Source organism: Amphiura filiformis, chromosome 7, assembly GCF_039555335.1.
Source record: "Amphiura filiformis chromosome 7, Afil_fr2py, whole genome shotgun sequence".
In the NCBI taxonomy this organism is placed as follows: Eukaryota; Metazoa; Echinodermata; class Ophiuroidea; order Amphilepidida; family Amphiuridae; genus Amphiura; species Amphiura filiformis.
In genome coordinates, this window is record NC_092634.1 from 65020693 (window position 1) to 65045347 (window position 24655).

At 36.6% G+C, this 24655-nt stretch overlaps 1 protein-coding gene across 1 annotated transcript; it reads right to left on the reverse strand.

Moving 5' to 3' along the window:
* Nucleotides 1-2652: 2652 nt before the first annotated feature.
* On the reverse strand, nucleotides 2653-24655 carry LOC140158012 (immunoglobulin-like and fibronectin type III domain-containing protein 1). The gene is made up of 9 exons (XM_072181261.1): nucleotides 24337-24655; nucleotides 22109-22366; nucleotides 19761-19918; nucleotides 19232-19358; nucleotides 18632-18786; nucleotides 15503-15626; nucleotides 13783-13940; nucleotides 4393-4519; nucleotides 2653-2831 (listed from the first exon to the last, which is right to left on the reverse strand). The coding sequence occupies exons 1-9, from the start codon at nucleotides 24653-24655 to the stop codon at nucleotides 2653-2655; spliced, it is 1605 nt and encodes a 534-aa protein (XP_072037362.1).

Genomic DNA, 24655 nt, shown 5'->3' on the forward strand with positions numbered 1-24655 from the left:
AAAGAATATGTCTTAACAGATGTAATTATACTTAAATGCATTTTTTATCTCTTTACTCAAAATGGATTCCATTCAATTTTTCTCATACCTTATCAAGTAGGGTTGGGTCGAGTTTGGTTGCAGCTGCAAATGCAACCCCCCAGTCATGCTTTTCATCAAGTTGTTTGATATGCTCTAAATTTAAATAAAAACAAAACAAAACACCTCATTATTTATTTATTTGCATACAAGATGATACCCAGTAATATGTTGCTTCAAGCATGTTTGCAATACCCTCAAGCATAAACATATTATAAAAACTATGAAAGAGACTAGTTTCTAAGGCAATCAAAGTTCAAGAATTACTGACATTTTGAAAGTTTAATAATCTTGAATTATATCAAAATCAAGAAAAAAATTCTACTTTCATGTAAGCAGTCACAAAAATGGTGGGCTGGTCCCACTTTTTATATCAAATTCCAATGTAACACTATGATACCTACGTAGCCTATACGTTGTTTTTACCACAGTATATGAAAAAATTGAAATATGCATCTTACATTTCTCCTGTTCAACTGTGACACCCTGGTTGACATAATTAGCTGGGATGAAAAGCCGACATCAATTTAAAATTTTTGGTGTTTTGGGGGAAAAAATTTATATCTTCAATACGAAAGGTCAAACTTTTCATATGATGGATGGCTTTTCATCCTAGCTACATACACTTTAAGTACAAATCATTATTCAATTTACTTTGATGACTATTATCAGTATTAAATTTCAAAAATATCAATTTTTAATCATTTGCAATAAAATTCAGTTGATTCCGATTTTTCGTTTGCGAGATATGCATGATTACATTGCTCCATAGACAATGTGTTGCAATTACGTTCTGGTGTACCACAACATAATTCAAATTTCACAATATTTTTGCTAAACAAATTAATCTGCAAAAAAATGTTTGCACATAAACATTACTATGTAACCATAGTTTCCAGTGGTAAAAAATTGTTTTGAGAAAAGTGGGGGATGATGCTGTGAATCACGAAATGCCCTTGTAAGTCTTTAAAACAATTTCCACAATTTTCTGGTATCAGGTGTAGGTGCACAACATGATGGCACCTGTGGGAATAAAATTAACGTTGCAATAACAGTATGTACAACTTCATGTGTAATTTCAGAATTTTGTTCAGTAATTCACTCATTTTTGTATATATATTATACCATGAGATCACCTGTCCTGCATAGAGTTCAGTGACTTTGGATTTGACTGTTGGCAAGTTGTACATGATATCACCCAAAAAAAAAAATTCACCTTTGAGCACTCATGAACAGGAAGGTCAATATCATTGTCATCATTATGCAAATTAAATATGAAAATAAGATAATAGCCACTATAATGCTCAAGATGTGTGTGAAACTAATTAACATAATTTCACACCCTTAATGTAAAAAAAACCCCAAATTTTATGTTTTATTGGGACAACCTTATTCTTCGCATCACAAAAATCCATTTTCCAAAATAACGTAAACTAAAAGTTTTTCGAATTACAAATTTGCCAAACTCCCACAATATTTATAGACACAAAAATAATTTACATGTCTCTATCAAAGTTAATATCAAAGTGTATACAATATACTTTTCATTCTCTCTAGTATTTACGTTACACACACATGTATTCTAACCTTTTCGATCACGCTTGAGGGGCTTCCACTCACTGGGGTTGCTAAAAGCCACAGCGCATGATTTTGAAGCATCAACGCCATCAGTGATTTCTTCTCCTGATTCAAATCTGCAATATGATTGACAAGTTTTGTGTAAATTACTTTGGTTTAATTAAACATCTACGCACATCACTTTACGTTAAATTGAGCCAAACCATTCCATATTTGACCTATTAAGCATCCAGGATTGCTCCCCATATGGGTGCTGTAAAGTTAGTGACCAAAACGGGGGTTCAGGGCTCGCCCCCTGGTGGGGGTCCAGACGGGGGTTGCAAGGGGGCAGAACTCTCTTACCTAGGGAAATTTTCATTTCTGAACTCAATTTGCGCGATTTGGTGCCAAAAATTTCTTTCTCTTTTTTTTCTCTTTCTCTCTCTTTTTTTTTGTTGTGATTCATACCCCACGGTGCTGTAGCCACTAAAGCACTCCTGCATCCGCACATGGGGCTTGAATAATAGTTTGTTCAGCATTATAATTGTGAAAAAAATGAGACTCATAACATTGTGTATTGATTATTGTGTACTGGAATGCACACAATTGGGCACTGTATACGCTAGTTGCAAGGTTGGATAATGCGTGACTGGCACATGTTTATGGTGAATTCATGCGAACCTAAGTTGGAACAAAACCAAAGAATTTTCACCAATTATATGCCGAAAAAACTATAGCTACTGGTTCAGGCCAGTATGCACTTGGTTAATGGCGATTTCTATTGGGATGCTAAGGCCTAAAAAATTGTTTGATTGGCGTAACCCGACCTACCCTAAAAGTGGGCCCAACCCCGACTTTTTTTTTCTTTTTGCAAAAAAAATGGAAAACAATTCCAAAGCCTTTATCAAATGAAATTTACAGCTTAAAAAGTTAAAAAAAAAAATCCCGACCAACCTACCTAGGCCTAATGGTTTTTTTATGTTACGCCAATCAAACAATTGTTTAGGCTTTATGCTGTTATAATTGTTCTTGCCTGTCTCTCATAAACGCTTTCACCAAACTTGTCTTTCCAACCCTCTCCTGACCAACTAGCATCAGTCGTATGCTTCGGATTTCTTTCTTTCCTTCTTTAGATGCTTCCTGATAAGCAGCTAAGGCATCTGCTCCTCTTAGTCTGATTTCTAGAGGTGTTTCATCTGAAGAAAAATAGGGAAGATGTTATTTCACAGATGCAGAAATATACATATAGTCCTGAGCCAACGCAAATAAATAAGACACTAGAATTCCTCAAACAGCTCCAAATGAGGGACACAGTTGAGCGACTCTGTCACAGATACTTCAGTCAAGTATCTGAAGTGGATGATGACATTGGACAATGAGTGGATTGAAGGAGATGTGTGTACACAATTAGTGTTGGGTGTGCAGTCACCTATGAAAATAAAATCAATAAACCATAGTGTAAAAGTTTGTGTTGAGGAAAGCCTACATGGTGCTGCAAATAGGCTATGTAAAATTTGTGTAATGCTGAACACTTACTCTATTGGACTCCTGTCAAGCCTCTCCAATGTTGTAACTTGCAGTTTTTTAATTTCATTAAAATAATATTAATGTAATTTACATGGGAGAGCATGGCCTTGTGGTTAGAGTTCGCTTTTGGTGCATGAGGTCCCAGGTTCAATTCACGGCGGTGGTAACTTGCTGGTGTATGTGTATTGGCTTGGAAATCTTGAAAGACTTGCTGAAGTCTCAATCTGTAGATTAAAATCGCGGACTTCCTCTCTCCCCCATGGTGCATTTGGAATTGGGGTAAATGAACCATGAAGGTATACATACTCTGTCCTTTGGAGGAGATGTTACGCCATCAGTCCCATATGTACAGAGATCCATATTTGTACATGTATCTTGCAGTCAGTTTTGAAAAGAGTAACCCGGCTGTTTAGATATTCATTCAAAATATACAGTAAGCCAAAAAATTAAGGTACCAGTTATGATCACCCCTTGTATATCCTAACCAAAGATAGATATGTCATAATTGGAGCCAGCAGCCAATAGCTGCATTTTTTAGCTTGAATTTAAGACCTCATTTGTTGAAATTGTTCAAGAAATAAAGATATGACGATACAAAAACCCAAGGAAGATGCCAATTTAAAAGTTGCAGTTTGCTCCATTGCGTGCCCTACTGATTTGCACACAATGCATTCACGAACAAGAGACCTAGCGCTGTGCTTTCGCTGATTAACACGTTAAAACTACCGTTGTGCTTTCATTGATTAGAACACAAAAGTGCAACTTTTGATTTCTTCCTTCCTTACGTTTTAGACCACCGTTTCTTTAATTCTCACCCAATTTCAACAAATGAGGTCTTAAATCAGAGCTAAGGGTACATGTATTAGATGCTTCTTTTAATTTTTCTTTATTTAGGATATACAGGGATGAACACAACCGGTACCTTAATTTTTTGGCTTACTGTATGTGTGTGGACACAGTATCATATGACCAGGCCTCTTGATTAAGCCTTGTATGTTCATTTGGCGTTTGTTTTGATTTGTTTAGTATTTATTTGAGCAAAAGCCCCAAGTCAAAATAAGAAATGAAAAGAAAATTGAAATGAAAAATTGCAGGCAAATTTTCAGGTTTTTGTCCCCTTTATAATTTTCTTGACCTTCCAGAATTCCTGGTACACCAGTCCTTATATTTTAAACATGTTTGTATAGAATGATATAAGAACATTATATAATCATGTTAATAAAAAGATACCTTCTGGGGTAATGATTTCCAACGGTTGACTTGGGTTACTGCACCCTATCACGTTCTCAGCATACACACGGAATTGGTACTTTGTGTCTGTCTCTAGATCGTCAGTGGTATAACTAAGCTCAGTAACCTATTGAAAACACAATGAATGCAAGATTTAAGGGGGTACTACACCCCTGCCCAATTTTGTGCCTATTTTTGCATTTTTCTCAAAAATTATAGCGCATTGATGACAAGTAAGATATGTATATTATAGGGGCAAGGACTACAACTACTGCACTGGAAATTTTATTTCAGCACAGACAACAGTTGTGGACTTACAGTCAAAAATGAGGGAAAACCAATATTTGATCAATAAATCAATAACTACTTGCCTTGAGTTGCTGAATTTTCAGTGCAGTAGTTGTCTTTGCCCCTATAATATACATATCTTACCTGTCACCAATGCGCTATAATTTTTGAGAAAAATGCAAAAATAGGCACAAAATTGGCCAGGGGTGTAGTACCCCCTTAACAAGAAAGAGCCAATCGCATTCTAGCAGTCACGAGGGTGACCAAATATGAGACCGCCTCCGTTTTAAAAGACTCACATAATGAATCCTGGAAGTGTTGTACGGGTACCATGCGAGGCCATGAACAGTTGACAGGATACCCATATGGAGACCAGGAATAATATGTCTCTTTATTAAACCTATTTCCATTTCAATTTGGAGACAAATACATAATGGAAATTGCGGAAACCTTATCAGAAAGGGTAAATTTTGAAGAACTGAGTCGCTCTGGAGTCAAGAAAATGATGTTTTCCTGGACCCTGTTTGTACAGAAAGTCAATGGGGGCTATTTACTGGTGTACACCCGACTGAGTTAATTTCTTTGTTTGCCACCACATATGTTCAAGCCAGAAGTATGCCTGTATGTCGATCCTTTGTGAATGTGGACACAATGGACTGTTTTCACAGAGGAAACAGTCGCCAGGGTGTTTCGAAACTACCAACATGCAACTTCACGTTCATTTTGTGGTGGCAGGTCACATACACGTATGACATTGTCATATAAGAATTAAGTTGTAACTAGATCTGGGAACAGATCTGAACCTAGCCGGGCGTTCCGGGCCGGAAATGCTAATCTTTGACCTTTGATCAGTCATCTCACACCATTTATGGTGCATCACTGTAGCATGTAAGGGCTTTATCCGTCTTCCATAGGCTGAGATACAGCTACTTTTCCGTAATTTTAAACAATTTTTTGCAAATTTGACGTTTTGACCTCCTTAATGACCTTTGACCCCAATATAAAAAAAAACCTCATACACACCGCGAAAATGTATTGTTACAGTTTAAATTTAAAAATCTACTATGCTTAGTTATGGAGATAAAAATTCTTGAAGTTATTTAGCTTAAAACCGGAAATGACGTCTAAATGACCTTTGACCAAAAAATAAAAATACCGTGCACACATCGGGTAACACTAATGCATATATGAAGTTTATGCAACTCTGGTCTGGTTACGTTTTGAGATAAAAAAAAATGAACATATTTGATGATTTTTTTTTTTTTTTTGGAATCGACACCTTAATGACCTTTGACCTTGAATCTGTAGATACCCCAAAGACCCTGGTTGGTAGCAATGCATGTGTGCTAATGACAATACTCTGCTATGTAATTTGTAAAAACAGTGATTTTTTGAATATTTTTAGCTTTCAGACCGGAAATGACCCCCTTAATGACCTTTGACCCAAATTCTGTGAATAATTTATAGGCACTGGATATAGCCGATGCATATGTGCAAGTGACGTCATTGTAGGATGTAACATGTAGGAGAAGAAGCATTTTGAAGATATTTGGTTTTATACCGGAAATGACCCCTTAATGACCTTTGACCCCAAATTTGTGAATATCCTATAGACACTGGATATAGCCGATGCATATGTGCAAGTGACGTCATTGTAGGATGTAACATGTAGGAGAAGAAGCATTTTGAAATTTGTTGCCAGAAGAAAGAAAGAACTAGATCTGGTTACAGATCTGGACCTAGCCAGGGCCGGAAATGCCAGTCTTAACTTAAAGTTTGACCTTTGACCAGCTATTATGGACATCTCACACCATTAATGGTGCATCACTTTAGCATGTAGGGGCTTTATCCGTCTTCCATAGGATGAGATACAGCTACTTTTCCGTAATTTAAACATTTTTTGCAAATTTGACGTTTTGACCTCCTTAATGACCTTTGACCCCAATATAAAAAAAACCTCATATACACCGAGAAAATGCATTGTTACAGTTTAAATAAAAAAAATCTACTATGCTTAGTTATGGAGATAAAAATTCTTGAAGTTATTTAGCTTCAAACCGGAAATGACGTCTAAATGACCTTTGACCAAAATAATAAAAATACCGTGCATATATCGAGTAACACTAATGCATATATGAAGTTTATGTCACTCTGGTCTGGTTACGTTTTGAGATTTAAAAAAATGAACATATTTGATGATTTTTGGTTTTGACCGGAAGCGACCCTTAATGACCTTTGACCCCAAAACTGTAGACACCCCAAAGACCCTGGTTAGTAGCAATGCATGTGTGCTAATGACAACACTCTGCTATGTAATTTGTAAAAACAGTGATTTTTTAAATATTTTTAGCTTTCAAACCGGAAATGACCCCTTAATGACCTTTGACCCAAAATCGGAGAATAACTTTTGTGTACCTGTAATAGCCGATGCATATGTGTAAGTGACATCATCGTACTATGTAATTTGTGGCAGAAGAAGCATTTTGAAGATATTTGGTTTTATACCGGAAATGACCCCTTAATGACCTTTGACCCCAAATTTGTGAACATCCTATAGACACTGGATATAGCCGATGCATATGTGCAAGTGACGTCATTGTAGGATGTAACATGTAGGAGAAGAAGCATTTTGAAATCTGTTGCCAGAAGAAGAAAGAAGAAGAACTAGACTAAGCTGTGGTCTAACCCACGAACACAGCCGTGTTGTTACCCCTAATGACCTTTGACCACAAAATATATGAAAACGGCCAAAGACATTGGCTAATGTCAATGCATGGGTGCATGTGGCACCACTTTGCTATGTTACTTGTGGCAGAAGGGGCATTTTGAAGGTTTTTCGTCTCAGACCGGAAGTGACCCCTTAATGACATTTGACCCCAAATAAAAAAATACCACATATGAATTGGGTACCCATAATTCATGTGTGAACATACCGTTACTGTCCTATGTTTTTCTTAGCAAATAAAAAAAATTGAAGGTTTTTCGTTTTATACCGGAAGTGACCCTTAATGACCTTTGACCCCAAATCTGTGAGGACCCCATAGACACTGGGTAATAACAATGCATGTATGCAAGTGGTGTTACTGTCCTACGTAATTTGTGGGAGAAGAAGCATTTAAAAGGTATTTCGTTTTGTACCGGAAGTGGCCCCTTAATGACCTTTGACACTTAATAAAAAAATACCACATATACACAGGGTAACTACAATGTATGTGTGAACATACCGTTACTGTCCTATGTTTTTCTTAGCAAATAAAAAATTTTGAAGGTTTTTCGTTTTATACCGGAAGTGACCCCTTAATGACCTTTGACCCCAAATCTGTGAGGACCCCATAGACACTGGGTAATAACAATGCATGTGTGCAAGTGCTGTCACTGTCCTACGTAATTTGTCGGAGAAGAAGCATTTTAAAGGTATTTCGTTTTATAACGGAAGTGGCCCCTTAATGACCTTTGACCCTAAATAAAAAAATACCACATATACACAGGGTAACTACAATTTATGTGTGAACATACCGTTACTGTCCTATGTTTTTCTTAGCAAATAAAAATTTTTGAAGATTTTTCGTTTTATACCGGAAGTGACCCCTTAATGACCTTTGACCCCAAATCTGTGAGGACCCCATAGACACGGGATAATAACAATTCATGTGTGCAAGTGGTGTCACCGTCCTATGTAATCTGTGAGAGAAGAAGCATTTTGAGTTGAAATCACGTTTTTGACCCCTATGACCCCTGCGTGACCTTTGACCCCACGAGTTTCATATGACATGTAGGGGCATGGTCAATGATGGTTATGACCAAGTTAGGTCAAAATCGGTGTAAGCATGTAAGTGCTAGAGCAAATGAAGTGGTCGGCAGAAAGAAGAAAGAAAGAAGAAAGAAAGAAGAAAGAAAGAAGAAAGAACCTGTAAGAAAAAAGACACAGCCGTGACTAACGTCACGGCTGTGTAAAGATCCGATAGCATCACAAGACCTAGCCGGTGTCCCGGCTAGGTAACTAGATCTGGTTACAGATCTGGACCTAGCCGGAGCCGGAAATGCCAGTCTTAAAGTTTATGGACATCTCATACCATTAATGGTGCATCACTGTAGCATGTAGGGGCTTTATCCGTCTTCCATAGGCTGAGATACAGCTACTTTTCCGTAGTTTTAAACATTTTTTTTGCAAATTTGAAGTTTTGACCTCCTTAATGACCTTTGACCCCAATACAAAAAAAACCTCATATACACCACGAAAATGTATTGTTACAGTTTATATAATAAAAAATCTAATATGCTTAGTTATGGAGATAAAAATTCTTGAACTTATTTAGCTTAAAACCGGAAATGACGTCTAAATGACCTTTGACCAAAAAAAATAAAAATACCGTGCACACATCAGGTAACACTAATGCATATATGAAGTTAATGCAACTCTGGTCTGGTTATGTTTTGAGATAAAAAAAATTAACATATTTGATGATTTGTGGTTTTTGACCGGAAGCGACCCCTTAATGACCTTTGACCCCAAAACTGTAGACACCCCAAAGACCCTGGTTGGTAGCAATGCATGTGTGCTAAAGACAACACTCTGCTATGTAATTTGTAAAAACAGTGATTTTTTGAATATTTTTAGCTTTCAGACCGGAAATGACCCCCTTAATGACCTTTGACCCAAATTCTGTGAATAATTTATAGGCACTGGATATAGCCAATGCATATGTGCAAGTGACGTCATTGTAGGATGTAACATGTAGGAGAAGATGCATTTTGAAGATATTTGGTTTTATACCGGAAATGACCCCTTAATGACCTTTGACCCCAAATTTGTGAACATCCTATAGACACTGGATATAGCCGATGCATATGTGCAAATGACGTCATTGTAGGATGTAACATGTAGGAGAAGAAGCATTTTGAATTTGTTGCCAGAAGAAGAAAGAAAGATCCGATAGCATCACAAGACCTAGCCGGTGTCCCGGCTAGGTAAGAAAGAAGAAGAACTAGATCTGGCTACAGATCTGGACCTAGCCGGGGCCGGAAATGCCCGTCTTAAAGTTTGACCTTTGACCGGCTATTATGGACATCTCACACCATTAATGGTGCATCACTGTAGCATGTAGGGGCTTTATCCGTCTTCCATAGGCTGAGATACAGCTACTTTTCCGTAATTTTAAACATTTTTGTGCAAATTTGATATTTTGACCTTCTTAATGACCTTTGACCCCAATATAAAAAAAACGTCATATATACCGAGAAAATGCATTGTTACATTTTAAATAAAAAAAATCTACTATGCTTAGTTATGGAGATAAAAATTCTTGAAGTTATTTAGCTTCAAACCGGAAATGACGTCTAAATGACCTTTGACCAAAATAATAAAAAATACCGTGCATACATCGAGTAACACTAATGCATATATGAAGTTTATGTCACTCTGGTCTGGTTACGTTTTGAGATAAAAAAAAATGAACATATTTGACGATTTTTGGGTTTTGACCGGAAGTGACCCCTTAATGACCTTTGACCCCAAAACTGTAGACACCCCAAAGACCCTGGTTAGTAGCAATGCATGTGTGCTAATGACAACACTCTGCTATGTATTTTGTAAAAACAGTGATTTTTTGAATATTTTGAGCTTTCAGACCGGAAATGACCCCTTAATGACCTTTGACCCAAAATCGGAGAATAACTTTTGTGTACCTGTAATAGCTGATGCATATGTGTAAGTGACATCATCGTACTATGTAATTTGTGGCAGAAGAAGCATTTTGAAGATATTTGGTTTTATACCGGAAATGACCCCTTAATGACCTTTGACCCTAAATTTGTGAACATCTTATAGACACTGGATATAGCCGATGCATATGTGCAAGTGACGTCATTGTAGGATGTAACATGTAAGAGAAGAAGCATTTTGAAATTTGTTGCCAGAAGAAGAAAGAAGAAGAACTAGATCTGGTTACAGATCTGGACCTAGCCGGGGCCGGAAATGCCAGTCTTAAAGTTTATGGACATCTCATACCATTAATGGTGCATCACTGTAGCATGTAGGGGCTTTATCCGTATTCCATAGGCTGAGATATAGCTACTTTCCGTAATTTGAAACATTTTTTTCCAAATTTGACGTTTTGACCTCCTTAATGACCTTTGACCCCAATACAAAAAAAACCTAATATACACCACGAAAATGCATTGTTACAGTTTAAATTAAAAAAATCTGCTATGCTTAGTTTTGGAGATAAAAATTCTTGAAGTTATTTAGCTTTAAACCGGAAATGACGTCTAAATGACCTTTGACCCAAAAAAATAAAAATACCATGCTCACATCGGGTAACACTAATGCATATATGAAGTTTATGCAACTCTGGTCTGGTTACGTTTTGAGATAAAAAAAATGAACATATTTGATGATTTTTGGTTTTTGACCGGAAGCGACCCTTAATGACCTTTGACCCCAAAACTGTAGACACCCCAAAGACCCTGAATGGTAGCAATGCATGTGTGCTAATGACAACACTCTGCTATGTAAATTGTAAAAACAGTGATTTTTTGAATATTTTTAGCTTTCAGACCGGAAATGACCCCCTTAATGACCTTTGACCCAAATTCTGTGAATAATTTATAGGCACTGGATATAGCCGATGCATATGTGCAAGTGACGTCATTGTAGGATGTAACATGTAGGAGAAGAAGCATTTTGAAGATATTTGGTTTTATACCGGAAATGACCCCTTAATGACCTTTGACCCCAAATTTGTGAATATCCTATAGACACTGGATATAGCCGATGCATATGTGCAAGTGACGTCATTGTAGGATGTAACATGTAGGAGAAGAAGCATTTTGAAATTTGTTGCCAGAAGAAAGAAGAAAGAAGAAAGATCCGATAGCATCACAAGACCTAGCCGGTGTCCCGGCTAGGTAAAGAAAGAAGAACTAGAGCATGCACAACCGCCAGGTATTTTAGAAGGTATTTTGTTTAACACCGGAAGTGACGCCTCATAACCTTTGACCCTAAATAAAAATCAATAATGTAAAATATGCGGGTTAGTCCTCAGTACCCATGACCCGCAATGCTATACTAAAATAAAAAATGACCCTTAATCTGTGAGAACCGGAAGTGATCCTTTAATTACCTTTGACCCCGCAAAAATATAACATAGTGCTTAGGATGTCATAAGGAATATTCCTGGTGAATTTCAGCTTAATCGGAACTTATACATGGATTTTGATTTTTTTAAATGTATGATAAACCTTTTAACCACCCTTAATGACCTTTGACTTCAATGAAAAAAAAACCTTATGTACAACGACAAAATGCATTGTTCAAATTTTAATTAAAAAATTCTACTATGTTTAGTTGTCGAGATAAAAATTCTTGAAGTTATTTAGCTAAAAACAGGAAGTGACCCCTTAATGACCTTTGACCCCCAAAATAAAAATACCATGCATACATCAGGTAACACTAATTCATGTAGATGATTATATTACTCTGGTCTGTTTACATTTTGAGATAAAATTTTTTAAACATTTTTGATAATTTTGGTTTTTGACCGGAAGTAACCCCTTAATGACCTTTGACCCCAAAACTGTAGACATCCTAAAGACCCTGGCTAGTAGCGATGCATGTGTGCTAATGGCGACTCTCAGCTATGTAATTTGTAAAGACAGTGATTTGTTGAATATTTTTTACAAATTTTTCAGACTTTTACCGGAAGTGACCCCTTAATGACCTTTGATCCCAATTCTGTGTATAACTTTTAGACACTGGCTATTGGTGATGCATGTGTGCAAGTGACATCACTGTGCAATGTAATATGTGGAAGGAGAAGCATTTTAGTGAAAATCACGGTTTTGGCCACTGACCGGAAGTGGATGACATTTGATCGGAAGTTGATCATGTGACATCTGTGGCACCACCCAATAGTCCTAGTGACCAACTATGATCAACATGGCTGAAAGCATGTGGCTGCGATGGCTGATTATCATGTTGACAGAAAGAAAGAAGAAGAAGAAGAAGAAGAAGAAGAAGAAGAACTAGATCTGGTTACAGATCTGGACCTAGCCGGAGCCGGAAATGCCGGTCTTAAAGTTTATGGACATCTCACACCGTTAATGGTGCATCACTGTAGCATGTAGGGGCTTTATCCGTCTTCCAAAGGCTGAGATACAGCTACTTTTCCGTAATTTTAAACATTTTTTTGCAAATTTGACGTTTTAACCTCCTTAATGACCTTTGACCCCAATATAAAAAAAACCTCATATACACCACGAAAATGCATTGTTACAGTTTAAACTAAAAAATCTACTATGCTTAGTTATGGAGATAAAAATTCTTGAAGTTATTTAGCTTAAAACAGGAAATGACGTCTAAATGACCTTTGACCAAAAAATAAAAATACCATGCATACATCGGGTAACACTAATGCATATATGAAGTTTATGTTACTCTGGTCTGGTTACGTTTTGAGAGAAAAAAAAATGAACATATTTGATGATTTTTGGTTTTTGACCGGAAGCGACCTCTTAATGACCTTTGACCCCAAAACTGTAGACACCCCAAAGACCCTGGTTGTTAGCAATGCATGTGTGCTAATGACAACACTCTGATATGTAAGTTGTAAAAACAGTGATTTTTTGAATATGTTTAGCTTTCAGACCGGAAATGACCCCCTTAATGACCTTTGACCCAAAATCGGAGAATAACTTTTGTGTACCTGTAATAGCCGATGCATATGTGTAAGTGACATCATCGTACTATGTAATTTGTGGCAGAAGAAGCATTTTGAAGATATTTGGTTTTATACCGGAAATGACCCTTAATGACCTTTGACCCCAAATTTGTGAATATCCTATAGACACTGGATATAGCCGATGCATATGTGCAAGTGACGTCATTGTAGGATGTAACATGTAAGAGAAGAAGCATTTTGAAATTTGTTGCCAGAAGAAAGAAGAAGAAGAAGAAGAAAGATCCGATAGCATCACAAGACCTAGCCGGTGTCCCGGCTAGGTAAGAACGCGGAAAAAAGAATGCACAGCGCCGATGGCGGCTGTGCAAAGATCCGATAGGATCACAAGACCTAGCCGGATCCCGGCTAGGTAATCACAACATACCTTGTTTGCTATTTCAACCCATCCGTCTCCTTTCATAATTTCAATGGTATAACCTATTATAGCTGAGCCACCATCACCAGGTGGCGACCAGCTGATAGAAATGTTTTTGATATCTTGGTTGTCGTCAACTTTGGGCTTGTCTGGTGCATCAGGTTTGTCTATTTGATAGATGATTAAAAAAACAGCTTGACTTGATCAGATTGACAGCAGTATATTTGGTTTGCAATATTTACATGTCACATATACATGTAGCAAGTTCAGCAAAGAGATGTGTTTGTTCAAAAAACACCCAAAATCATGCCTCCAGATATTAAATTAGATGACACACAATTGTAATAACTGTATACGTACCAGGACTGTGACACTTGTATTCACTCCCAGTACAAACGAGCGAGGTCACTTCTGTGGGAGTTGGGAAGTTTTAAATGTATGTATATATGTGTGTGCAGATGGCATTCATGGCAATGCTTGTGTATTACCTCATTACCTTTTTATTGACAGTTGCAATAGGCTCGATCATAGTGAATTCCAGGTGTACTACAACAGTTTTGATTGTACCGCTTTATTGAAAGTACATTTATTTGCACTAAGAAAGAAATCCTTATTTTCATGTCATTTTGGTTTAATAGGGAAAATATGATGTAATAATATAAAAGTGATATCGGAAGTCGGCAAGTCAATAAAATTGTTGCCGGTGCATTATAATACTCATTGCACTAGAAACAAGAGATGAAAATATCACTATATTTTTTTCCTGAAACAGCTGGAAAAGTGGCATCTCTGATGATGTCTAGCTAATCCATTATAAACACTTACAGAGTCAGAGTTGTACATATGGAATAAAGTGATATTCTACAGGATTTTATGGGTAGACAACCTATGTACAGTTGTATCGCGCCAATCTTGTCCTCTTGAACCTAGAGGGTTGAGTGCAGATATCAGAACCGGGGATGATCCCCCTACTCTTTTCGAATAGCTCCGACACTTTTACGTGCACAGGGATGAATCCTCCTGAACACGGGACCAAACACTACCTATATCTGCACGTGCTAGGCAGTGTATGGGGGCGAGAAGAAATTCTTCAATTAAATTACTGAACTTAATTGAAGGATTCCCGACCATATAGGAACTTTTGGGAGGGAAGAGAATTTTCACCTAAGGCAAGCCCAAGGCTCGAACCCTCGTCGATCGTATCTCCCCGCCGGCAGCGCAACGCCTTAACCACTCGGCCATCTCGCCCTCCAACGATATTTAATCATAATATATCATACAATTAAGGTGACTGCACTCTCAGATATGCAATAATTAAAAATGCTGCAACTTAATCATGCAAGGTATATAAAAGTATACATTTTTGAAGAAAAAAATTGGTCAAGGAAATCTAAATATAAACACAGATTTTTAGGAACACACTAAAGAAAAAGAAAAAATCCAAATATGGCTTTTGTGTTTTTTGTTACTCCATTCCAGGAGCTATTTTTGGAGTTTTTGAATATTATTATTGGCTTATGTTTCAAATTATTGACCAACTAGGGTCAAAAATATGACTATTAACCTTTTTGGGGATAAAAAGTCATTCACTTGTGTTCGTATATGCTACTGGAAAGTGTAGATTCATTACTGATTAACAATGTTTGGCTTCTGTACAAATGTAAATGAAGAGTTGTTGAACTCATTTTGAAGTGTACACATATTTTGTGAAATTACATATAGTGCTTACCAGGGAGCATAATGGTAGTTGGATCGCTGGGTTTTCCAAGACCTGCATGGTTCTCAGCAGAGATACGGAATATGTATAGATTGCCCAACACTAGGTCACGGATGGTGTAAGTAGTTCCAGTTACCTGTACATATTTAAAAAAAATTTGCACTTAGGTAAAAAAGTGAATGGTTTGGGTTTGGCCATCTGACTGATTCCCTCTATGCTACCCTTTATGACTTCACAACCCCCATCTGTATTAGAATGTTGTATAATCAATGTACATTGTATATATTCAAATTACTTGCAAAATACAGAAATAACAACAATTGTAGAAATAAACCATGACCAGCATTTTCTGACATGTCAAAAACAAAACTGACTGAACGATACTCTTTTTTAAGCCTTGAAAGGTTAATCTAAACTAAAAGTGATACCAAAATGCATTTACAATGTAAGAACTAACTTTGTATGAAAGACAATTTATATAATATTTCTGATTTTACAGTATAAAATCTGCATGGTATACAGTTGAAAATGCACTAGCTAGGCCAGCATAGGGCGTGGAAGCTTTCCGGATTAAAATTTGGAAAACATTCTTTGGAAACCTTTGGGAATAAAAATGGGTTAACATTTTTGAGAATTTGGAGGAATTTTCGACTTTTGCATATGCATTTTTTTAAAAGAATTTTGTCTGGAAATTTAATGCACCTATCACATGTCAATGAGAGATATTGCATTACTACTTCAGTAAGTAGTCATCCTTTTCCCCGAATTTTGCAACTTGAGTTCTGGTCCTTTTTGAAAGCAATGATATAAATAGTGTAAAAATGATGCACCAAATGGCCACTGAACACCCCCCCATGATATACCATTGCCTAACAATAGAAACAGAAATGGTCAATTTAAAACCATCTGCTTGTTTATTAAAAGGTTGATTTTACCCATACACCAAGACTCATACTGTCCTTTAATAGTTTTCTTTTACTTAAAACACAGGTACTGGATCATAGAGAGCCATGTTGCAATTGGCTGATATGTAAGCCAAAAATATAACTAAAGTTTCCTCAACACAGGAAGTATTGTGTTATTACAATAACCTTGAAAAACACAGGTCCATGATTGCAGGAAAGTCCCTATAATAGAAAGCCAGCTGACTGATGGTGTATGTTAATAGTTTGTTTCATAATACACTAATACCCAGAAGATGCCCAGAACGTCACCACAGTTTCCTCAATACAGGAAGTATTGTGTTATCATTACAATTAAATAACCAAATGTTCATGCATGCACCATATGTGTAACCAGGTCCTGTTTGTAATGTTTATTTTAGTGAATTCTGTGAACAAAATCAATGCAATGTGATCAGTAATAGCATCTGCTATTCCCAATAATAAAATGGGTTTTTTTTTCTGGATGGCATTAGAATTTTTGTTTTAGATGTGCAGGGTGGTTAAAAAAATACTCTGTATAGTACATCTTACAAACTCAACAAATCTGACTGATTCCAATTAAGTGTAAGTTATTGTAATTTATAATTAATATGTCCCATACCCCTTAATATTGTCACATTTTACAGTATACTTTTTGTCTCACGTTTGCTTTCTATCTACCTGACAACTAATGGTTGCATTGATTTTAAAATAATACTAGAAAGTTAGAACAATCAATTAATTATATATTGATACCAATATGCATTCATTATCATGGGTTATGATGCTTTGTATGTCCACAACCTCTTAGCATTGTCATATTTTACACTGTTAGACATGAACAATTAACTTTTATTAGTCTATTTACCAGACAATTAATGTTTGCTTTGCTTTAAAATAATACTAGAATGTTACAACAATCAATTAGCTACATATTAATATTATTATTATTATTAGCAACATATTGATGAAATAAGAAAGTTAAAGTTGAGTTATGGTGGTTTCTATATTGTCATATTTTTCACTTTTACAAATAGAAAATTATAATTTTTCTCTTAAAGGAGTGTTTCGTGATCCTAGCATCCTCTTTTTATGACATTTTTCAGCACATATCCACGAAAAAATCCTATTCCCAAAATTTCAGTTGATTCCGCTTTTGCGTTTGCGAGTTATGCATGATTATGTGTATTACACTGCTCCATAGACAATGCGTTGTAATTTGAACCAGAACGAAATTCAAATTTCACAATATCTTTGCAAAACGAATTAATCTGCAAGAAATATTTTGTACATAATCATTATGTAACCAGAGGTTTCCAGTGATATAAAAATCTCAACTTTTTTCGAGAAAAGTGGGGGGATGAGGCTGTGGATCACGAAATGCCCCTTTAATAGTAAAATCATTTTGGTATCAACATGTTTATTTGGCTTATAGGCGAATATTATTTGGTTTTATAGTTAGCTTGCGTAAATTGCGCTTGCTTGCTTGTGATGTAAGTGCTGTGCCCAACGTGCATGCCATTCTATATCAATACACGATGTTATGAGTCTCATTTTTTCGCCTATTATAAGCTGAACAAACTTAAGCTAATTGATTGTTCTAACTTTCTAGTATTATTTTAAACAAACCATCCACCAATTGTCAGGTAGATATAGACATACAATATGAGACAGTGTGTAACAGTGTAAAAAGGTTTTAAAAAATTGCCCACACACAGACAGACATACATCGGAGCTCATTTGCAAAATGTTGTTTGGCACATGGGAACTGGGACAAAAACATTTTGCCCAGTGTAACTCATGGTATTAATATTTTTTTTTTAAATAAACTTATTCCAGAGTCCAATTTACCATTGGGCCAGATGGGCCTGGGGGCCGCCAAAATGAAGACATTATCTTTTTCCTTGTTGGTTGTAAACAAATTTTACTTGCCAAAAATATGTTGTATTTAATTGTAATATATATCACAGTAAGGGTCAAATTTGGCACAATTTCTGCATCTCAGCTTCTGTAAATGCCAACAGCTTCTGGGGGCTTTGCCCTTTAGACTTAAGCAGGGCTCTGGACCAAATGCGGCGAGGCTAGCACTGCGTGCTTCACATCTTGCTCTACAGGCTTCAACACCACCTCAAGGTGAGTTTGGGGGGCTACAAATTTAGGCCTGGCCCCACCCCCAAAAAGGTCAATGCAGCCCTGTCTGATTCACATCAACACTGACCTTCTCATTGCTGACTTCATCGCTACCAAGACATTGCTCTATGACATATCCTGTTAGTTGAGATCCACCATTATTTTCAGGAGCTGACCATGTGATCCTGACGTTTGTCTTCCCTATGACCTCCACTTCTGGTGTACCAGGTTGGCTGGGTACATCTATAAATTTGAATAAAATATGTTGGTGTTTATGTACACCAAGACATCAAAAATTGTGTATACGTACTTTATAAGCCTATACATATACATATAAATGTTTATTCTGCAAATATAAACAGCATTTCAGAATCACTGGTAAACGGGGGCATAGCTGGGGGATGAAGTGCAATGGACACAGTGTTGGAAGGGGCGCCGAATCAACAGATTTAAAGTATGGCTGTATATTAATCGGTCAATTCAACATCCCTCAATTTGGCGCCCCTCCAAAATTTGTGCAAGCATATTTCGAAGTACAGAGTGTCCAACTATAAGCATCTGGTGTATATGCCACTCCTTTCATATATACCCTTGGATTACTTCGAGCATAGCACATTCTCACAGAATAAAGCATAGCTCATGTGTGGCGCACCAAGGCAAGATTCTGGAATTATATATCATTTCTTACCATAAGGTACAATAACATCAGACACCTCACTTGGTATACTGATGGCTTCCATATCAAGAGCTAGGATTCTAAATCTATATTCGATACCTGCTGTGACAGCAGTGGTGGTATATGTAGTATCGGTCACCTGAATACAAGAAAACATAAACAACGTTTCATCAGAATGATACAAATTCATTAAACCTCATGAATAAACAAGATACATGTACACACGTTCCAATCATTTTTATTTCTTTGCCAAAATGCAAATGCAGTTACTAATGTTTAAAAGTGGACGTCCATGCTGTCAGTGTAAATGTTAGTAAACCTCTGTGTGTGCTACGTTGTTTGTCAAACTGCGCTCACGCTGGCCGCTGTGGATACAATCACCTGATGATGCCCGATGGTTTCGGATATTGATAAAACGTTGTGTTAATGAAACATACGTTCCAGCTATTTGATTTAATTTCTGTACTTTTGTTTTACCAACTGGATGAATAATATACACAAAGTGACACCATGCCTAAAGTAAGTCATAAGGAAATCATACCTTGTCAGCAACTTGGACCCAATTTGAAGTTTTTACATCAAGTTTCTCTATCACATATTCTGTAACAGGAGATCCACTTGCAGGTGATGTCCAGGTGATACCAATGGTGTTAATATCTTGGTTTTCAACCTTAGGCTTGCCTGGTGCATCAGGGACACCTGTATAATAAATGATTGAGAAACAGAATAAGGCATACACCTAGGTTTCATTATCATTGAGGTTATAGGACTTTTTATTTTTTCGGACGAGAGCAGGTAGGGCAACTACTTGATTATATTTCTACATGTTCATACTACATACTCTGAAAATTTTAGAAAATTCGCACGAGGCTGTTTTTTTTAAATCACATTTTTGTTCCTAAAATGGGGGTTATAGCGCCCTCAACGGGCACTCTCTCCATAAGGCTACATGTAAAGACCAGTGATGCCAACGCCGCGCCTTAGGCGCACAATTGGTCTACTTGGCGATCACTTGCCTCTACTCAAAAAAGCATGCCGCTATTTGTCTAAAATTGGGCTACTTTTGCCAGTCTCAGGCCGCGGCAGTAATTTGATGTATTTTCCTTTCAATTTAGCCGATTTATAAAGGTTTTGAGTCTTTGAAGCTCCAAATTGCAATTACAATGGGTTTTGTGACCATTTATTGATCAGTCAGTAACTTCCCAGTAAGTACCGGAAGTTTTAAAAGTCAAGTGCTTTTTCACCCAATTGGGTGTTTTGCGGTCTAAATTTGGGTAAATCCACCCAAATATCCGGTATTGGGCGCTTTTTTGGAAGCTTGAAAAATTGGGCTACTTGAGAATCCTTTACAGCGGCCTGGCGAGTCAATGCGCCGCGCCTTGACGATGAAAAGTTTTGGCAACACTGGTAAAGACCAGTTGTAGACAAATGGCCCTAAAATAAAACGGACTCGTGCGAATTTCCTCAAAATTTGCATATGATGTAGATTTTTTTAAAACATGTTAAAACATCTGGAATGTAATGCAAGTGATGTCGTTGCTGCTCTTCTAATTTCATTTTTAAAATGTCCACCCCAGACCAAGGTGCATAACAAAACATTTTGCTGTTTGCTGTCCAGCAGACAAAAATATGAGGGTTGGTCAGTGGATTTTAAAAATCATGAAAATAAGAGTAAGTAAATATGTCCTGATAGCAGACAGCAGACAGGCCACATCTGCTTGACACAAGATCTATTCATGTAAAACCTGCGACCTTGCATTCCAGGTTTGGACGTTCATACATGTACTGCTTCCATGCGAGTACAGTAGTCCACGAAATACACCAACTAGTCAATGTATCAAGTTTAGCATAGGTTGAATTTACAGCTGAATTTAGCCAAAACAACTATTTTTTCCTGCACTTGGATTTAAAAATCGATGTGATGATAATAAAAATGTTTGGATTAATGGGCAATAAGAAGACATATTTTACAAAATGTGAAAAAAAAAAAACATTCCTGAGATTCACTTTTGCCAAATGACTTTAGAGGGTGCCGTCGATTATGGCAATAGTTTTGAGACAGAATATACCCCAAAAATGTTGCATATTTTAACCCAATGGAACTTGAAGTGAATTTTTTCAGCCTATCTTGCATTTTAAACTTTAATGCAAAGGTTGTTGTGGGTTATTATATCATATCATCTGTAATATCCTGGTGCAGAACTATTCAATCTCTGTTTGTCTTTCTGTTCATAGGTTTATTGAAAATAGCATTCACATGTTAATGTATTGGCTTGTATGAGCATAGAGTGTTAAACAACTGGGATACTCATTGATCCAGAACAAAAGGTGTAGAAATCATTGACAATAGGGTACAATGTTGCCAACACTGCGGTTAAAGCGCAAAATTGTGCTAGTTCAGTTTATAACATAAGATCCATCAAAAGTCGCCAGTACTTATTCAGATAGATGAATGGACAAATAAGCATTACAGAAATTAATATAACACAAAGGAAGTTCAAGATCCAAATTGTCTTTTGAGCACCTATTTCCCAAGCACTTATGACAAGTGACATCATTTTAATGCTTGTTTGATAAAGATTTTAACTGTTTAATAACCTAAGATACTCAAAATTTCAACTTTACATGGTCACATAATGGTGATCAGACATGGTATTTTCAACAATTTCACAGTCATTGACTATTTTGTCATCTGGACATGACATGATCTAATATCTGAAAGCAAATACTATATTCTATATGTTTGTCGTTGGGCATGCTTGATGGACAAGCTTATGTCAAAAACTTGTGGCAGTAAAAATGTACTAGGGGAAAGGAATGTATTACTAGGTTTCTTTATACAAATACATACGTTGAGCTGGAATGAATGTTGGTTCTGCTTGATTTTACTTGGTATCTGTGGCTTTGGCTTGAGTTTACGTGGAGTAATTGGTGGTTTTGCTTTCAATGTCGGTTGTGCTTTTACTACTGGTTTTTCTTTCACCACTGGTTTTGGTTTTGGTGCTGGTTTGGCTTTTCCCACACTGGAAACAGTTGATGTGTGCGTTCCCGATTGTGCTGGATTAGTAGACGGTGGTATAGCCGGCTCTTCATGAGCGTCTGCTGACTGATGTGTTGTTTCAAGGTGTTCATCTCTTGTCACTTGTTCTGGATTATCACATGCACAAACAAAAATTAATATTTAGCTGTATTTGTTTGATGCTGCAACTTATCCATGTTTTTGATTGGTTTGCATATTGGATATTGGAATGCCTCTGGAGAAGTAAAACCAACTGAAGGGAAGTTGTTCAAGACAATGTGTGTCACACTAGTGCACCTATATGGCTGTGATTCATGGGTCATCTACATGTATCTCCAAGGATATGGAATTTAGGCAATATAATTGTATTTTATTATAATATACAAGTATGCATGTTTCTAAATGCAACCGTCTTCAACAAAAACAAATAAAGAAGAGTTCATCACTGATCACCCTTACAGGTGAAAAGAAATCAAGGTGAGGATACAGAAAGCTTATTTTTAGACTCATTTTAATCCAAATTGCTGATAGTGCTTACACATATATCTTAAAATCCTGATGTGATGGACAAATTCTGACTTCAGATTCGGAATTAGCATGCTAGATTTAGTCTAGAGCACATACTTTTATTCCAGTAGCAAAATCCTTGTTGTCCATTGTAATAGGTATAAAGGTGATCTCCACAGGGATAACTAGAATATTTGGTTCGTAATTAAGGTGGCCCCCACACAAAGGTGTGTAAATAACAAAGGTTTGTAAATACAAACAATATGCAATTGAAGCCATTAATATTCATAAATATGCAAATAGCATGACACAAACTATACAAGAGGTGATCATCCATCAAGTTGGAAGTTCATTGGGAAAATTGCATGTAAGCTTTAGAGTGTATGGCAATTTGGGCAAAAATGTGCAAATAAGCTCATGCAAATATAAGCTCATTAATATTCGGTTATTGCGTTGGAGCTGCACAGTGGATTAATGAATTTGCTTCTGTCCAGACAGCCAAACAAACAACTGGACAGCCAAACAACTAGGCATGCATCCATTTGGACAATAATATAAAACCCACATACATGTGGGAACTGATGGCCAAAATCTAAAATGCTTTATGCACAATTTTTTTATCAAAGTGGTCTAAAATTGTTTCACTTCGAACAACATTTTAAACCAAATAAGAATAGTACATCTCAGGAGTATTGTTACCTGGATAACAGCACAAAATAAATCAAGGTTAACATGATTCAATGGGCCTTGACTTTTTTTGTCCTGTTACCTAGGTAACAAAACACCCAAGTCTTTTTGCCTGACTCTAACTCATTATTCAATCATCCAAGAGATATTCAACCATATTTTTGTTCCTTATAATTAGAGCAATAATTTGAGGTATACCGTAAAAGTTCGCCTAATGGTGCACCTATGCTCCCAACAAGAATTAAGGATATGTGCCCTTATTTGCTGGTAGGAATTTTGTGGGAGGGAACTTTCAGTTTGTGTCTAAAATTCCAGTTATGTCAAGGGAGCTCATAGCGCCATTAGGCGAACGTTTACGGTATTACAACTTGATTAGATCATGATAATTTTATTATTTTACTCTCTTGCATGTTTAGATTTGACTCCTTAATCTCATTGGAAAATTTGGCAACATGCGACATTTTAATCTGTGGCAAGTGTAGATTTTATAAGCAAAGTACTTGACATGCTACCCAGATTGTATAATAAGTCCCCTTTATATCCACTCTGGGATATAAGTCCCCCTTATATCCAAATATCATCAGCACACGCATATACCAACAGTCAATTATACAATTATTGAATCTATGTTTTAATGGAAACATTTTTGCACAAGGCTTAAATTCCAAGGGTACAGCATAGATATCAAGAGGTACTTTTCAAAGCTTTGACAATATCTTTTAAATTTTCTACTTGTTTGGTTACAATTGTAGCATTGGGAAGTATCTAAGCAGAAGCAGAAATGAAAGACAGTTAATAAGCTGTGTTTTGGTACTTTTAAACAAAATAAATCATTGTTGTTTGCAAAATAAAATTCTTAGCCATGATTCAATCAATGTTGGAGGTTATGTAATAATTTACTCACCTGGTATTGCTCCTCCAGTATATTCATACTTTGCTTCAATTTCTTTAACCTTTTGCCACAGATCCTTGGCCTTATCATGCAGTACCTGCATAAATGTCTCATAAGCTGAAGCAGGTTTTGTCTTCAGTATGTGAAGCAGCATTTCAATTTGATCATCTGCATCTCCTGCATTCCTGATGGTATCACGTTCCTCTTCACTTAGAGCTCGCCTGGATATCATCGCTCGTAATACATACTTGGGCTCCTTTAATTCCTCACAAAGGATCTCCAAGGAGTCCACCAGGATTTCTTGGATGATTCCCTCTTTGTCTTGTGCCAT

What these genes read in the sequence shown, in the direction of transcription:
- LOC140158012 (XM_072181261.1), bottom strand. Translation starts at nt 24,655, where the DNA reads ATGGCACAAGACAAAGAGGGAATCATCCAAGAAATCCTGGTGGACTCC. An exon ending in TGATGTTATTGTACCTTATG is followed by an intron (nt 18,787 to 19,231) that starts GTAAGAAATGAT and finishes TCAAATTTATAG; the next exon opens with ATGTACCCAGCCAACCTGGT. An exon ending in ATGAAGTCAGCAATGAGAAG is followed by an intron (nt 15,627 to 18,631) that starts GTCAGTGTTGAT and finishes AAATATGTACAG; the next exon opens with GTAACTGGAACTACTTACAC.